The sequence below is a fragment of the Canis lupus genome, chromosome 12 (assembly GCF_048164855.1).
Source record: "Canis lupus baileyi chromosome 12, mCanLup2.hap1, whole genome shotgun sequence".
Taxonomy (NCBI): Eukaryota; Metazoa; Chordata; class Mammalia; order Carnivora; family Canidae; genus Canis; species Canis lupus.
The window spans coordinates 41631309-41649810 of NC_132849.1; the positions used below are offsets into that span (position 1 = coordinate 41631309).

General features: G+C 45.0%; 1 protein-coding gene across 1 annotated transcript in view; it reads left to right on the forward strand.

Moving 5' to 3' along the window:
* The window catches only part of ALK (ALK receptor tyrosine kinase), a 692068-nt gene that overhangs the window by 351505 nt on the left and 322061 nt on the right, over positions 1-18502 (forward strand). Inside the window, exon 4 of the mRNA XM_072770669.1 lies at positions 11221-11422. Coding sequence (XP_072626770.1) covers positions 11221-11422 — 202 coding nt within the window. The remainder of the gene's footprint in view (positions 1-11220; positions 11423-18502) is intronic.

Below are 18502 nucleotides of genomic sequence, written 5' to 3' on the forward strand. Positions count from 1 at the left end.
TATTTTTCCCGTAAGAAGACCAGAGACAAGTAACAGTGCAGATGTCCAGCAACCCCATTAGTGACTCAACTCCCTTTCTGTTCCACATGCTTTTACTTGTCGCTTTATGGTCATAAGACTGCTGCTACTCCTCCAGGCAGGTCCATGTTCCAGGTAAGAAAAAACAAGAGCAGAGGAGCTGGGTGGGGGAGGTTATCCCAAAATTCTCCAGCACATAGAGTTGCCAGATAAAACACAGGATGTCCAGTTAAATGTGAGTTTCAGAGAAACAACAGGTGATTTTTAGTATTATCATGACCCATGCAATATTTGAGACATATTTGTACTGAAAAAAAGTTCACTATTTACTAATGAAATTCACATTTAACTGGGTGTCCTGTATCTTTATTGGCTAACTCTGGTAATCCTTATGAGCACAGCTCTGCTTACAGTTCACTGGCCAGAGTGTCACGTGGCCACTTTTGTCTATAAAGAAGGCTGGTGAAATCAAGTCATTGTTTAAACTTCCAGTCTCAATAAAAGTGAAGCAAGAGAGAAGGAAGTTGGTCAGGGAGTTGAGTTGAGTGAGCCAACCTACGGTATCTGCTTAAGGTCAATCCCCCTCTGGCCTTCTTTGTCCCTCATAGTAGGAAATTTGAATTTTAGTTCATGGTCAGTGGGAAGCTATTGGAGAGTTTAAAGCAAAGGAGTGACTAACTCTATTTAAGAAGATGGCTCTGGCTGCTGTGTGCCAAGTATAAGGGGGAAGGTAAGCAAGAAGTGGGAAGACCAGTTGGAAAAAAAAAAAACAAACAGCTTGTTCTAGAACCTCTGAGAACTCAACCTAGCCATCCTGCCATGGGCAGTCCCCTCGCTTTCCTACATGTGAGTTTCTTCTTCTGAAAAACAAAGATTTGGGCAGGATAGTCTCTTGGTGCTCTGTGCAGCATGTTCAGAGTGGCTTGCAGGTGACATGGTGGCCTTTTCTTGCTTTTTGGCTGCGTAGCATGGTTGTCAGTGTTGGCCTATGTTTTGTACTCTCTTCAACAGAGGAGTATCTGAAAGCCATAGCTCATGAAACGTCAGAATTTACTATCATTAAACTAAGATCCTGTGAGACTCCTATAGCGAAATGGGTAAAAAAATGCTTTTTAAAATTTTAATTTAAAAAATAATCAATGAAATGGACAGAAAAAGTAATAAAATCTGCTACCTCTTAGCAAAAATTTTAAAAGTAACATAGGTGATTTTTATACCCTGACATCTAGGACTTAAAGCAAAAGTTGAATAATCTGATTCCAGAGCTAAGAACCTATGTGGATAAGGGAAAACCTGATTTCATGCTTCTCTCCCTCCAAAGTGGATTTTGTTACAATGAAGGCACTTTGGTCTCCTAACTGCCTCCCTCTCCTACCCCGCCTGCAGCAGATAATTTTCTCTCTCCTTCTTCTTGCTTCTCATTGAATTAAATCAATTGTTTAGTTTTCATTTGGCTTCTCCTTTTTCCCTCTCATCAGATCAAGTGCTTTTCTATTTTCCTTGAGGATTACCAAAATGAGCTCTTAGGGAAAAAAAGGTTTCTCAGCACTTTAGCTTCTGTTCCTTCTATTTATTTGCTTTGCCTTTTATTATCTTTTTTGCTGACACCCCAGGACACACACACGGTATGTAGAGATTATTGGCTTTCTCCCTTTTTCCTATACGAAACCTGTTGGTTTAAAAAAAAAAAAAAAGTGTCCCCAGAAATATTTATTCTTTTTAAGAGAGCCAGAGATCTAATAAGGGATCTGTATAGGCACACACACACACACACGCACGCACACATACACACACACACACATATATATATATATATTTATGTAGCTATTTATATACATGCACACACAAATACACACATACTGTACACACACACAAGCATAAATTATTTTCGCCTCAGTTACTTTGTACCTGAGCGGTCATTTGCAGAACTCCACAAAACATGCAAACATACTGCTACTTTAGGCTACAACTGAACTCATGGTGTTGAAATTAATAATACTGTCAAGGAAAATCAACTCCCTGTACCTTCCTTCCTTCCCTTAATGAAAACACTTGATTTTTCTAATCATTTGATCTCAAAAAACTGATACCATTTTTCTTCAGGGTGCTTCGCAATGAAGGAGCAGTAAAAGCAATACATTTAAGTCCTGGTGGTGGGCCATCACAGCAGAAATGGTCAGAGTGCACAGGGCAAGGTCCTAGCATGGCCCGGCGGCCCTCTCTGGGACCCAGCCATACCCTTGCACCCTACTGATGGAGTGTCCTCCCCTGCGAGGTGGAAGGTTGCACTAAATGACCCTCAGGAGCTCTAGGTCTCTGAAGTTCTGAATTCCTAAGTTAGCCCATTACTAGGCCAAGCACCCCAGTGGGGATAATCCCACTTATTCCTTCCCCTAAATTTCAAAATTCTTCACTAAAACCTAAAACTGAATTGAGGGTAGGATAGCAGAATTTGAATTTGAAAACTAAACAATAAGGGAACTCTTAATGTGGTACCAATTTGTTCTGGCCACTTTGTAAGATCACATGAACAGAGTAGACCGTCAAATACTTCCCAGTGACTGGAGACCACCATAAGCCCCCATGAGTGGTTTCCAAAGGACATCTCATCTGTCTGGGTCCCACCAACCAGGCCTTGGTCTGTGATCTCTGTACATAGCCAGATGATGGGCTTGAGACCATTTGCTGGGCCTGGTCCTCAGAGTTGTCAGGGTACAGAGAAAGGGAAGTGAGGCCTGGGGCAACAGGATGTCTCACTGAAAACATCATCAGAGGCTTCTATCATAGATAGGTGGAGACTGAAGCTCCAAATTCCAGACCCACCACTGATTTTCACTGTGACCTCGGGCAAGACCTTCATTTCTTGGCCTCCTGTTTTTCTCCCCAGTACAACAAGGGGTGAAGGTTTGTGACCACCATGTTTGTTTCTAACTCTGACATTCTGAAAGCCAGATGTATGTAGCACTTTTAAATCTCATCAGGTAGAGAGACCCAACTCTGTAACTTGGTAGAGCCTCTCCAGAAGCAGGACTCTGCCATGGGAGCTCAGTTCTTGAGGAGATGACAGTTTAAAGTCAGAAAAAAACAGAGAGGATTTAAGATTTGAGATGCTAGAGATAGAGGTATATCATTCACCTTCTACACTACCTTCTTCTTTTTTTTTTTTTCCATTATTTTCCCTTTCTTTCTGCTGACAGTCTCTAGAGTAGAAATACATGACAAGCAGGTTTCCCAACACATTCCATGGTATATTATACACAACAGTGAAAGAGTTCTGCATCCAAAGGGATTTAGATAGGGTTGATTGCATATTCTACTCTTTAAGAGTCATGACTCTTTGGCATATGTAGGTTCTAAGAAGCCCCTCAGTGAAAGAGCCTGTTGACTTTTGTTTGACGAGTACCCTTCCAACTTGCTTGATCCCAGAGCTTCCCCATGAGACCTGTCAGCCCCCTGTGGGGCGGGTATTCTGTGGAACGTACTCTAAGAGACAGCACAGCATTATCCCCTGATGCTGCATCTGGAGGCATGAGTCCATATGATGCCTGCATGTGTCACATTTACTCTATCCATATTCCAGTCCATCAAATTTCTGCTGCTCCTTAGGTCCTGTCTAATATGAGTGGCATCATGATCAATCGAATGAGTAATAGCTTATAATAATGATTTAATAGTTTAATTGCAATGTGGACAATTATCCAATGTTGGAAGAATCCTGTGTGATTTATTGAGATGGAAGTCTGTCCATCTGCACATCTGTTTGCCAATGTTCTCATTCAAAGAATATGATTAAGAGGCTTCTGGTTCAGGATGGTGGGTTGCGCCAACACTTGTCTCCTCTTCTGAAATACCACTCAAGTGATGATAAAGGCTTCAGTGAAGGGATACATTCTGACTAGCAAACAGAACAGGAGGAAAACCATAAGTGATTTTAAGAGCACAAGGCTGGTGATAGAGGAACTGAAGCAGTCGTAGCTAAAAAGAGGCAAAGAGGGTTTAGTGCAGAGGAGGGAGCCCATCTGCTGGGAGACATCATGACCAAGTGCTGATAAGGGTCCTCCGGAGGGATGGAGCAGAGTGAAATTCCTCTGAAATATGGTTACCCCATATGTCTCCACATCCATTCAACCCCAGTTTTCTAGACTAAAAAAGTAGCAGGATCCTTAACTGCAGGGGAAAGAAAAAGGGAGCTCATGTCTAAAAGTTCAGGTGGACTGGAAGAGCTAAACCTGCTATCAGCAGTGTTCATGCCCTGAGTGGTGTATCCAGCATGCTGGCACTGGGGGGCAGGCACCAGTGAAGTGGTGGGGCCCTGACACCTGCTGTCAGGTCAGTTCTGACAGAGACAACAAGCACCACCTATGTGCACTGAAGCTCCTATCAGCATTCCTAGTCTCTCCTGTTTAAATAATCCAGGATCACCCCGCCTCTGAATTAGCCCAGCAGCATGAAAAACAAATATTGGGGCACCTGGGTGGCATAGTCAGTTAAGCCTCCAACTCTTGGTTTCAGCTCAGGTTGTGATCTCAGGGTCCTGGGATCAAGCCCCAAGTCCAGGCTCTGCACTCAACATGGAATCTGCTTGGGGTTCTCTCTCCCTCTGTCTCTGCCCCTCCCCCATATACACATATGCATCTCTTTCTAAAATAAATCTTTAAAAAAAAGAAAAAGAACTATCAACATAAAAAATTGATCCCAGAGAAAACAAGGATAAATTAGGTAACAGAGGTTAATTTGAAAGATAAAGCTCTTCAGAAAGATTTAAAACCGAGAAGAGGAGAGAATGAAGGCATCCGAGAAATAATAAAACAAATTTACTAGAGATGAAAGAGGCATATGTTCTCTGATTGAAAAAACCCACCAAATGCCAGGAGGAATTTTTATTAAGATCCATACCTAGATACATTGTATTGAAATTTTAGCAGCTCAGTGTTGAAAAAAAGATCCTGAAGGGCACCTGGGTGGCTCAGTAGGTTAAGCATCTGGCTCTTGATATCAGCTCATCTTCTCTATCTCATGGTGGTGAGTTCAAACGTCATGTGGGGCTCCATACTGGACATGGAGCCTACTTTAAAAAAAATCCTGAAAACCTCCAAGAAAAGAATAGACAGATTGACTACAAAAAAAATCAACAATAAAACTAGTCTCAGATTCCTCCTCAGTCACAAAGATACTAGACAACACTGAAGTGAGGGCTTCAAGTTCCTGAAGCAAAATTCCTAATCTAGAGACTAGAGCCAGAAAAGCTATAGACCAAGTGTGAAGACAAAATAAAAATATATTTCAGATATTCAAAGATTCATGATGAAGTTCCCCCCTAAGGAAGGTTCTTGAGGATGGTGGGACTAATAGAAGAATCCCAGTGAAAATAAATTCCAAAATGAAGGCTGTACAGGAAGCCCAGAAAGCAACTGGTATAAGTTAAAACAGGAAATCAATGTTTGGGGGAAGAAGGGAGAGATTTTTCAAGGACTATACAAAGGTGTTAGTGATATGGTATAAAAGGCAGATAGAAAATAAATAGAAAAAAAGAAAGATGGCAGATATAAAAGAGAAATGCAATTAGAAATTTCTGGAAAGGCAAACTGCACAAGAAAGTCTGGACCCAAATATAAGGCAAATTAAGACAGATAAAGAGGGAATATTCATTTGATCCTGATGCTAGAAACATTCTTCATCAAGTACAATGTGCTGTTTGGACCTATGGAGGAGATCACAAATATAACCCTTCTTCACTGCACAGGAAAAATATAGTCATTGGTACAAAATCTCTGCTTGCTGATCGTCAAGGTTTAGCATCAACCTGTAAACAAAACACTTGACCTAATCACTCATAGGCAATATTGACAATGTGGAGGAAAAGCCCAGCTGACCTGGGAGGTGAATGTGGGTTAGGAAGGTGCAGAGAAAGACAGAAACTATCATCTAGTGAGGGGAGCCAGCGGATAGTGTCTAAAGCTAATGGAGCAAGTAATACATTTGCCATGGAAAGTTAAAAAGGTAAGTAATAGAAAAGTAAAACAGGATTTAAACAATCAAGATTTAAAAGGGGAAGAGTACCATTTTTCTAATAGTCCCATCGATGAAAGGAGCCTACAATTGTTGCATCAACAAGGAACAGGATGATCACCATATTTAGAATCTGGAAGGCGGCCACCAAAAGAAATGAGAAATCCTTAGACGCGTTTCTGAGGCTCAGAGAGAGGAGTAGGATTTGGGGATGGCTTTAAAAAATTATTATTATGACAGTGTTGAACTATTTGACTTCTGGCCATCTGCATATATTACTTTGATTCTTTAAAGTCACCAAATACCTGCCAGGTGGCAAGGGTTGTATTAAATACCAGATATTTAGAGGTGATACTAGCCTTGAAGCAGAAGTGGCTACAGAAACAAATGATGCTGGTTTAGGAGCCCTTCCCAGGGATGTGTTTATGTCGATGGGAAGAGGGGAGGTAGGGCAGGGGATCACAGTTCACAGCGTGTTTGGCCAACCGATTCCAACAGTTGGTACAGAGCTGCCACAGAGGTGAATTAGGACAAGCCTTTAGGACTTGGGGGCTTGGAGACTTGACATTGTTCCTTTAGATTGATAATATTCTAGGCAGGCAGATAGAATTACTGACAGTTTGGAGCTGTAAGGGTCCATAGAGAGATCTATCCAACACTTTCATTTTACAAACAAAAGAGGCTTGGTCGTGGCAGAGCTAGCCTTACTGATTCAGTCCTTCTGATTGCAAGTTTAGTAATAGCTAAAAAGGGAGCTCCACATTAAGACATCCTTCAAGCACAAAATCAACATCTATCACATATCCGCTAAGGCTAGGCACTGTAGTGGCCACTTCACGCACGTTATTTAACTTAATCTCTACAACAGCCATGTGAGATTAGGCTATACACGTATTACATTTGAGCAGACTAAAGTTGAGAGACCTTAAATAATTTGTCAGGAGCTTAGAACTAGACAGACACAGAGCCTGGATATGAATGAGTCTGTCTGACTTCAGCGTTCGTGCTCCATGGTTTCTGGCCTGTAATCTGCACCCCACTGACTGTGATAAGAGCTACTATACATCCCTATATCGGTGACCAGAGGTAAAAATAATGACCATTTCATATTTAGTCATTGAACATATAAACATGAACATGAATAAGGGAAACACGATCCTGGCACTATCTAAGCAGGGCTCTTTGATCCACTTCTCCACTGCTCCATAGTCCACCCTGGGGTAGGGTCTGTGAGCTGCCAGACCATCCTTCTTAATTAGAAGGGACCCCAGGAGCCTCTGAGCAGCCCCAAGCTATTCAGAGGAAAATAAACAGGAAACGGAAAAGAGGGAGGGGAGACAGAAATGCTCACCGACTTTAAAAGATTTATACTGACAATATCCCAAGGAGTTTATGAAATGTATTTTTTCCTTTTTGTTCCTTTTTTTTTATTTTGAGAGAAAGAGAGGAAAGCTGCTGATGAAGAGATAGCTCTCAACTAGAGTTTCATTGACGGTGAAAATACTTTAAGCTCGGGCTCTTATTGATAGTCCGGTTGCACAAAATAAAATTCATATAAACATCACCTCACATATTAGAACTGGAAAAATAATCCATCTTCCAGTCAACTTTGAAAGAGTCCCGTTATTGAGCTACTGAATTACAAGGACAGAATGTACATGTGTTTCCACACCCAGGAGGGAGGAACAGTGGTGCAGAAGGAGGCCCAAGCACAGCACCTGATTCAGCTTGATTTTCTCCCGCTGGGAACTTGAGTCTCCCCACCCTTTGGGGGATGAATGTGCACCAGATAATCTTTCTGAGAAGAAGGAGAACATCTTTCTCTTGCCTATGTTCTTCCCCTCAAGCTCAAAAACCTGCTTTCAGTATGACTTTCCACCGATTCAAAAACATCAGAGTAGGGATCCCTGGGTGGCGCAGCGGTTTGGCGCCTGCCTTTGGCCCAGGGCGCGATCCTGGAGACCCGGGATCGAATCCCACTTTGGGCTCCCTGCATGGAGCCTGCTTCTCGCTCTGCCTGTGTCTCTGCCTCTCTCTCTCTCTCTCTCTCTGTGACTATCATGAATAAATAAATAAAATCTTTAAAACAAAAAACAAAAAACAAAAACATCAGAGTAGGGTCTCAGGCCTTATGTCAGTTATGCAAGACAGGCTGGCTTCATCTTAACCCCAGACTATGCTCCAAAGTATCTGGAGCAAGACTCTGTCCCCAGAGATGCTTCCAGGATTCTCACCTGCTCTGGACAGATGCACACTAATCTAGGATTGGAAACCCCAGTCGATCAGAGTCTGTCTCCCATATATGGCACTTTTGCTTACAACAGTGACAATCTAAACACATCACATTTGCATTTTGTCACATTCTTTCCTAGTGTTACTGATACTATAGGATGAGGTTGGGTCAGAATTGATCCCCACCTTTTCCCCAACATACCAGATTAATCTTCCAGAAGCACCACTCTGACGATGTCACTCTCCTCCTCAAAACACTTTTCCAAAAGTAAAGTTGAATACCTTCAGCCAGGAATTAAAAGTCCTATATGGTCTGATCCCACCCCCGCTGTCCTAGCTTTCCTGAGGCCCCAGCCTTGTCTTCGGGTGCCCCTCTGTGACCCAATGCTGCTATGCACTTCCTTTAGCCTTTTTTCTTCTTCTCTCAACTCCCACATGGCTGGTTCTGCCAATATCTCTGTCTTTCTCTCCCTCTAAGATATTGCTCAAAGGTCATCTTCTTATGAATCTTCCCAACTGAGCTTGATGTCTCCTTCCCAGATCCTCCAAAAGTGCTTCACCTGTATGTGTCTTATGACTTTATAACCTCTACTTTTGGTGGCAATTATTACAGTGATCTCATCACCCTTATGGACCTGGAGTTCCTTAAAAGCCAGAACTGTGTCTGGTTTATGTCTGTGTCCCTAGGGCTGAGCCAGTGCTTGGATGTTTGCTCAACGTTGGCATCCAGTAAATGAAATTTGAAGGCAAGAAAGAGTGAGCAAGGGGCCAGTGAACAAATGGATTTGGTCCAGCACCCAAATGCCTGCCTTTCTCTCTTCTTCCCCCTCTGAGTGCCTGAGCTGCACAGCTTGGCCACAATGCACCCTGATCATATTTTAGGATAAGGGGTACAGTGGGGTAATGAGAAAGGTACAAAGGAAAGAGCCCTGGTTAGAAATCCAGACACCTGGAGTCTGGTCTGGAGTTTCAGATTAAGATGTTGGACAAGTCATTTCCACATTCTGACCTGAAATCTGCTTCTCTAGAAAAGTGATATGTTAGATGATCTTTAAGTCCTTTCTAATTCTGAGTTTTTGATTCTAACCCCTTTCTTCTACCTCTGTGCCCATGATGAGAATATCTCCCCCATTGTAAAACAGGGTCATAATACAGATTATTTACTGAGGGTTATAGAGCTCTTTTCACCAGCCCATCTGCCATGCTATAACTTCCCAGCAATCACAGAGGGTTCGGTGTCCAGTGCTGACCCCAGGTCCCCAGTCTTGCTCAGAAAAAGTCTTATGCTGACCTCATCCTGATTTTAACTGGAAGTCACATTTCTCTACTTCCAGAATTTTGCAAATCTCCAATTCCTGACATAATACCTTCTCCTTGAAGAATGCTTCTGGTAGGGATCCCTTCTTTTCATCTGCATCATTCTCTACCCCTGACTGCTAGTTCATTTACCTATGTGGTAAATTGAGGTGTCTGTAGAATGAGACCAGTTTGAAGCACTCAGGAGTGATTTAAAAGCAGAGCACTCATTCGCTGGTTCTCACTGGAGGAGTCAGAGATCTTGGAATAGACTTCCACTGCAAAAGAAGCAGCGTCAAATGGTCCGAAACTTCAAGGCAGAAGTATGGCAAGTAAAATTAATGCATCAGAAGGAGTGCCTGGAACAATAAAATGGCGCTGTACTTTTATGCTGACAGTAATCCCCATGAATACAGGTTTCTTTAGATCACTTGGCCTATGCCACTGGAATTAGGGTTGGCTTGCCCCAGAGGGAAACTCTGCCATAGGCACGGCACCAGGGGGGATTTGTAAGGCTTTCTTTGTGGAGACCAGTTACAAATTCACATGACTCATAGACTCAAGAGCTGAAATGGATCTTAAGAGATCATTGAGTTCAGCCAACCCTTCTCACCCTGTTTTATAAACAAGGAAACTGAAACCCAAGAAAGTTAATGCTTTGCACAAGATCACTCAGCTAGTAACCAAAGAAGCAAGAGCCATGAACATGTGGGACAAATGCTGCCTCTCCAAGCCACCCACCTCTCAAGGGAAACCTTGCACTGGTCAGAACTATTTGGGATTGTAGAGTCAACCCATAGAGTCCTGAGAAACTCTGAATCAACCATAAATTGAGTGCCAAGTTGGCTTGAATGTGATATGGAGAACTCAGGTCAGCTTTTGTTTAAACTGTGACCTGTAGGGTGATAGAGATGCCCCGGAGTGTGCCCTGGCTTGTGGGGTGTGGAAACACCTTATATGGATGTTGACAAGATGGCACTTATCTCCTTGCTTCATTCTTGTCACATTTACAGAGGCAGTGTCTGTTTAGGCCATCTCTCTACCAGGTTGTAAATCCATCAGAATGTCTTAGCTTCTAAATTGGGTTTCTGATGCTGGTTATTCTTTGGGGATTAGATAATACCCCCTATTTTTTTTTTTTTTTTTTTTTTTAGTTTCTTGTGAGATTTCGTTAGTTGTGACTCTTGTCTGGAAAAGAGTCTGTAGCTCTCATTTCTACGTTAATGTAGAAGACAGTTGAAATCAAATAATTGATTATTTAGTGGGTCCTTCCTCTCTATACAAAACTGGGTAAAGTACTCTCCATGTTTATCTCATGGAACCCTTACAACCACCCTTTGAAGTAGGTGTCTTCATTCCCATTTTACAGATGAAGAACCTGAGACTCGAGGACATAGAGCTAGTATGTAGGGGAGCTAAGGTGAGGGCCTTAGTCTGCCTGACTATAAAGCCCAAGTCCTGAATTACTATTCTCTTGCTTCACACTTCGCTTTTCACAGAGATAATCTAAGAAAGGGGGAAGAAGGCTGGGTGTATATGAAGAAGGTGAGATAGGCCTCTAGCAGTGCTGACTAGGATGTCATTGGTCTCTATATCCTGCCACAGAGATGCCTGGCCCTCCTATCTGGACATACCTACAGAGTCACCTTCTCTGTCTCTTGCCAGGCTCTTTCCTCCTCCTCAATACCTCAGCAAACTCCAAGCACACCATCCTGAGCCCATGGATGAGGAGCAGCAGTGAGCACTGCAAGCTGGCTGTCTCCGTGCACAGGCATCTGCAACCTTCTGGGAGGTATGTCGCCCAGCTGCTGCCCCACAACGAGCCTGGAAGAGAGATCCTCCTGGTACCCACTCCAGGAAAGCATGGGTAAGTCCTTCCCCAAGTCCAAAACTGATTATATAAAAGGCCACTTGGCTTTGGGCTGCAAATTCCAGAGTCTGTGACATCTACTTAAAACTCACAATTGTCCTTTAATAGGTAGGGTCCAGATTGAGCCATTACTGCTAATATTCCCCAGGTAGTGTCTCGGGCACTGATCTGTGGGGTCCTCTGGCCGCTCAGGCTGGTGGTCCTTCCAGAGGCCAGAAGACCAGCTGGCAGAGTGGGCATTTAATGAGTGGGTGTTAAAGATATTTATTTCCCAAAGTACAGATGGATCCAAGAAGAAAACAGCCAAAGGGAGTGTTAAAAGGCCAAAATGAAAGTAATTTAATATGCTGGAAGCTGGGTTGTACCAGCAGAACTTTGGCAGTAAGGGAAAGAGCAAACTATTGTAGCCACCGAAGCAGGTCCTGCAGGAGTGCAGGACCTGAGAACAGAACTTGTCAGGCACACCACAGTGGTATCAGTTCAGTGGCAATTGGAACAAGCTTTGTTCCAGAACCTCTAAGGCTGACACAATCTTGAAGTCACACAGGATGCCCATGTCAGTGAACTTAAGCTTCCAGGAGATACTCACTTGTTTACTCAGCAATCCACTGAGCCTCCAGAGGTCATGGCATTGGAAAGCAAACTTGAACCAGCCTACCTCTATGCATACATTTTCCCTTATTCCATAGGAATAAATACCATCATAAGACCCCAGTTTTGAGGAGCCCCACATCTAAATACTTATTATATAATAAATGAGGATGAGAGAGCTTTCAAATTTCTATCGAAGCTTAGACTTAGCTTCCCTCTAAGAAGATACCTTTCAGGAGAGTCCCATCTGGACAATGATGTTACCTGTCCTTCACCTTCATGGTGTGCTGGGTTAAGAAGGTAGAACCTGTCTACTGCTTTTCCAATAAAGCTCTATGGCCTTCTTATTAAGTTCTGGAAAGCCTATACCCTACTCTCCTACTACTGACCCACCTATATTTAGTTGTGCTGCAAAGAACTACATACCTGGAGCAGGAATGAAGCCTTGACTTCAAGAAGGATGCTGTCCCCATACTTAAACTCATACCCATCTTCTGGCCTCTGCAATGTCTCATTGGGCTATATGGCAGGGTCCCAGCACCAAGTGACTCTTACTCTGTCCACCAGAAGTTTGGAATGTTGGATGTGTTGCCCGCCCACCGTTTGGATGAGCTGTCCTCTGACAGACTTCCCTCCAGCATGGCCCACCTTTCGTGTGAGAAGTCCAGATGGTAAGGCCTCCCATCCATGGGCAGGGCAGGTCTTGGCCTCGGCTGCATTGCCATCCTGCAGGTGTCTGCCCAGCCTCGTGAGTTGTTTATTCTGACTTTATTCAGTACTCTTGCCCCCACCAAGCCTGGCAGAGAACAACCGGTGCTGCTCGGGGCTGCTAAGACTTCATGCCATCAGTTTGTTAAAGTGTGGTGGTTGGGGGCTGGGACTCATTGATGTCACATAGAGAATTGAGAGTCTCCCTGAAATGCAGGCTTAGAATGTGCATGCATGTGAAGGAAGGGTGCCAGAGGGATTTCAGCACTTCCTGGGTAGCAGGGCTTGGTTCCCTGGATAGCATGGGCAGAAGACCATAGCTCCTCTGTACAGCCCTGGGGGCTTGCAAATATGTTTCCCCTCTTTGTCTTCCTATCCTTTCAACTACCCTGTAATTTCCCATTGAAACTGAGGCAGAGAGTGGAAATAGGAAGTGATATGGTCCAAAGTGGATTCCAGGTCTCCCCTTTCCTCATTCTTGCACTTTCCAAAAAACACATAGTCTCTCAGCAGAAACTCAGGGCAAAAGGGTAGGATCAGGAAAGAGGAAATGGAAAGTGAAGGAATCTTACAAAAAGAGATGATCCAGATTCTTTGGTGCCTTGAGACAGACGAACACAGGGGACCTGTGATGGCAACCTGCCCTTCACAGACAGTGAGAATAAGGAAAGGAAGACAGCACAGTGTAGGTAGGCTGTGATCCTCCCCTGAGGCTGCCATTGCCATTAGTCTCAAGGTCCCTCTCCTGGCCATTGCATTGCATTCCCAAGGTGACTCTCCCATTGCCGGAGTTGGCCTGCCCCCTCAAGAGTGAGAGTTGAGGCAGGAGAAGGGAAGCAGGTGTACTGGGGCAAGCCTGAAGACTGGGTAGCTTTGCCTGGGACGGCCCTACTTCTACAAGGGCTTTTCCTTAGGCTGGGCTCCGTGCATCTCTGTGCAGACACATTCTCCCCTAGCCCTGGAAGAGCCATCTTAGGAGTTTGAGGATGAGCAGGAGTGATTCCAAACTGAAAGTAAAGATGCCTGAGCCAACCTCTCCACCTGTAACAAAATCAACGTAGTGAGGGTAGGAGGTGGCAGCTGAAGGTGAAGCAGCCATAGACTACTCTCTGCCTGGAGAAGCTCTGCTGCCGCAGGCATCTTGGCAAGCTGCAGGGCACAGGCACTTGTCCAATACTTCACAGAGCTCTAAGTATCTGTGTCGAGTTGTATCTGGGTTGCTCAGCCTCAGCACTGTTGACATCTGGGACCAGATTATTCTTTTTGTGGGCACCGTCCTGTGCATGGTTCCCCAGCTTCCCAGGTGTCTATCCACTAGATGCCAATAGCATCTTCCCTGGTTATAGCAACAAAAATGCCTCCAGACATTGACAAGTGTCCCCTGGGAGGAAAAATTGCTCCCCATTGAGAACCACTGAAATAGCTAGCATTTCGAAGCTGGGAGGAACCCTGAGATTTACCTGGTTCAAATTTGTCAATTCACAGGGATGGGAAATGAAGCCCAGGATGGGGAAGTGATGTGCTCCATGTCACATGATGAATGTCAGTGTTGGTAGACAAGTATCTTGAGCCCTATACTCATGTTTATGTGCCAACCACTGTACTAGGTCCTGGGTTACCAAGATATATAAGGCCTAGTCTCTATGCCTGAGTAATACTAACTACTGCTAACACTTATTAACACCTCCTAGATGTGCTAACCAGTCAACACTGTGCCCCTTATATTCATTTTTTTATTTAATACTCAACAATATGGTGGAATGGGTATTGTTACTGTTTTCAATTTCACAGATGAGGAAATTCAATGAGTTCAAAAAACCTTCCCAAGGCCACCAGCTAGACAGGGTGCAGGGGATCTGTACTCAACCAGCCTGACTTCAGACTATTTATGCCCATTGTTAGAAGAGCTCAATCAGGCTGAGGTGGTGCAACAGAAAAACTAGTATACTGTGAATCAAAGCCCTGAATTTAGGTCCCAGTGTACCATCCAGTAGTCAGTTCAGAGAACCAAGATTCATTGGATACTTTCTATTTGTTAGGACTATACAGGGGCATGACATTCAAAAGGCCAGCCTTTGATGGTCAATTAAAGGATGTTCCGTGAATGAGCTCTATGACTTCAGGTGAATCCCACCCCCTACCACACCTCAGTTTGCCCATCTGTGAAGTAGGGATAAGGATGTTAGCCCTGCCCATATGGTGCTGTGCATCAAGGTAATAGAAGACATAAAGGGTTTTGCTCACTAAGCAGGATACAAACGTGAAAGGCCATGATTTAATACCCTAGTCTGCTCTATTCTGCTCAGAATTGGGGATCAGAAAGGACTGGGAGTTATCTGCTTTCTGATTATGGGGTCAGTGCCAGTCTCAAGAACACTTTGGTTTCAAGATCTTGGGCATTTTGCCTCACTGAAGCTCCTTCCCTTGAATGTTGGAGATGCCCCCACAACATAGTGCTCCGAGTGGTAAGAGGGACACAGTTAAATCCTGGTGGTGATAAAAACAGAACATGATGGTTTGGGGACTACCTTTTGCAAAACAACATTCAGCGTTTGTAGTAACACGGGAGGAGGTTGTCATGACAGTGGTGGGTAGAGCTCAACTCATAGGAGTGGGCTGAGGAAGGACAAGCCTGAGGCCACTGAGTTCTCTGGAAACCGAGTCGTGTGCACAAGATGCAACACTGGGGGAGCAGCAGCCTGCCTGGAAATGCTGGAGACAGGGAAGGCAGTCGGGGAGCCCCAGCAGCTGCTCCCTTCCTTGTCACCTGGAAAGCAGCCACGTACATGAGGTCTAGTGAATCACAGGCCATGAGAGCCCGCCCCTCGCCAAGACAACCTGGCTTTGGCCGGGATCTCCCAGGAGACACACAGTGATGAGTGCCCGGTCTACTCATCTGCTCCTCTGCCCTGCCAGAATGGCCACAGGGGTGAGGAAGCAGAGAAACGCTCTGTCAAACAGCCCAGCCCTGCTGGCCACAGAATCCAACAGGCATAGGACATCTTAACTAGAAGTCAGAGGTTACAAAGTCCCCATGCATTGAATGAATATGATAATCCCTGTTTAAAGTGGTGAGCTGTGAAATGGCATGAGGAAAATGGTCTGCACTGTGCCAGCTGTAGTAGTAGGTACTTAACACATGCTAGATGCTTCGCTAGATGCTTTCCAGTGCATCCGATCCATGGATCGAGTGCCTCCCGTGTGATAGGTGTTGGGAAGGCACAGTTGAAGATGACAGGGGCATGGATTTCAAGGAGCATCCGAGCCAGCGAGGAAGACTCAGCTTGTGCTTGTGCAGATGGCTTTAAATGGGGGCCCAGAAAGATTCAGAAGCTGAGCTGAGCCCCTGCTTCTGCCTCCTGTGCTTCCCTGCCTTTCTGCTGAGAGCTGTTTTCAAAGAAAGAGGAAAGCAGCAGCAGTTGGTGGTGTGAAATCGACGCCCTCCTGGACTCAGGGGGCTGGGGGCTGTTTGGGGCTATGGGAGTACCTCCACACCTCCTTCTGGGACACCCACAAGTCTTCCTTCCTCTCCGAGCACCCAGGTTTCTCCAGCAGTCTCCAGTATCTAGGGACTTGATTATGTGTGACCAGAACTACACAGTGTGTGGAGAGAAGAATTGGCCCCTGAGGGGATAGAAGTTGCCAATCATTTGAATTACTAATACTTGAAAAGATGTTTTAAACCTAAAGGATTTGGTGATACTTGGGCTTGAGCCAAGGTAAGCTGTCAGAGCCATTTCACAGCACAACCAAGGTTCATTCCAGAAGGTGGCAGAGAAATAAGGCTCCCCTCAGCACAAAGCTTCACCTTTCTGCAGGATCTTAACTCCAACCTTCAGAGGAGGCATGAGTTCCCTCTCCTCTGTCAATTTCCTGTTGGGGGGAGCCCAGGCCCAGAGGCATGACGCCATATGATGAGGGAGCAAGTGCACACTGCTGGCAAAGCCAGGACCCATGCCCAAGTTAGCCTTCCAAAGCCAGTCCTTCTGTACTCCCGTCTGTCTATCTGGCTGAACAGCTGCATCAAGAAATCCTCAAACTCACTGCTCTTGGCTTAGAATCTGCAGCCACCCTCCTCTGGCGAAGAAAAACCCATGTCTGTGCTGGGTACCCACACAGCTACCACATTTGTTTAAACCAATCAGTTCTGACCAAAGATCCCAGCTTTTAAAGCCAGCACCATCCTCATGGGAGGACCTGCCAAAGTCATCTAACCCAAAGGGGTACTGACTTGTGGACTTGGAGGCACCAGTCAGTTCCGGCTCCCCCGCATATTTGCAGCTCCTCACCCTCCAAAGTGGAGACTCCAGCTGTAGCCTGTACCCTTCCCCATCCTGCAATGACAGCCACCTCCTGTCAGGGGATTACTCAGGACTGGGGGGCAGGAAATGATGTTCTGCACCCCAGAGTCCTGCTCTTGGCCTCACCTTCCCAGTCTGGCTCATGGGACAGTACCCCTCTCCTGACATAGACGGCTTCTGTTGCCAGCATATACAACCCTGACTTGTCCTGTAAACAGACCCGCTGGTCTCAACAGGCTGAGCAAGGTTGAGGCTCTGGGCAGGGCCACATGGAAAGAGGCCACGAGGCATTTGGTCCGGCAAAGATGCCCGACTGCCAAGCTGTGCTGGGTTTCACTTCAGTCGGCCCAGGGGCAGTGTGGCAGGTCTGGCCAGCACTGGGCAAGTGGGGGCCTGTGGCATTCAGCATGCTCCGGCCAAAGTTCTCCTTGCATCCTCCCTGTGTGATAAAGGGGATCAGGAATAAAAAAGGTGATCATTTATTGAAATTGATGCCCTCGAGTGGCAGTGCCACAATGATTTAATTTCAGGCCCAGCATTTTCTCACTTTCAAAGTCATTCAGAGTGTCGGCTTTTCTCTTTTTCCCCTTGGTCTGAATAACACACTAATAAATATACAATAAGGGCTTTAATGTCTGGGTGATTTACACTAAAAAGAGAGAGCCATTCAGAAGCTTTAAAGATAATTTTTTAAAGCCTTAAAACTCACACCCAGGCTTGTCAGGGGCATATTTCCAGGTAACCTGGTCCTAGGAACAGTCATGCAGTTTGGAGTTCTCTGAGCACAGCATGATCAGGAGACTTGGGTGTTAAGTGCGCTTGGAGGTAGCTCCCACCCAGTGTGAGTTTAGGCAAGTCTCTGAATCTCTATGAGCCTCAGCTTTCCCATCTGTAAAATGGTCACAATTGGCACACCTCATGAGGTTGTCACAAGGATGAAATTAGATGATATGCAGAGCAGGTGCTAATGGTGCTTTGTCCCTACTCCTGGCTGCCCCTTGAAGGGGCCTAGGGCCGGCCTTCCTCCAGGCTGCTCTGGGCTGTGTGAGGGTGGGCACAAGGACAGCCAAGGTTAGCCATTTCATACCCCGTGTTCTCAGAGTGACTGCTGTGTTCCCTAAGGTGGGCCCCAAATTATTAGTCCCACTGGCTGTGCCTGGATTCACCATATTTCTCATCCCTGTGAGTAGTATTACTGAAGCAACTACTAAAATGCTAGTCGTCTCTAGAACACCTGGACTTAAAGCCATTAATATGATAGGTCTCAAGTTTTGGGGGCATAAATCAGAACCACACATTTTACAAAATCTGTATGGCTTAGTCCCATGCAGAGTGATTCTGAGCATCAGTATTTTTAGAATGGAGCATAAGGATTATTATGGCATACCTCAAAAATCAAGAATCATGGCTAATACTTCAGCTTGAATTTGTTGATCACCTATGCTGGTAACTTTTAAACACTAAAGACAGAAGTTAA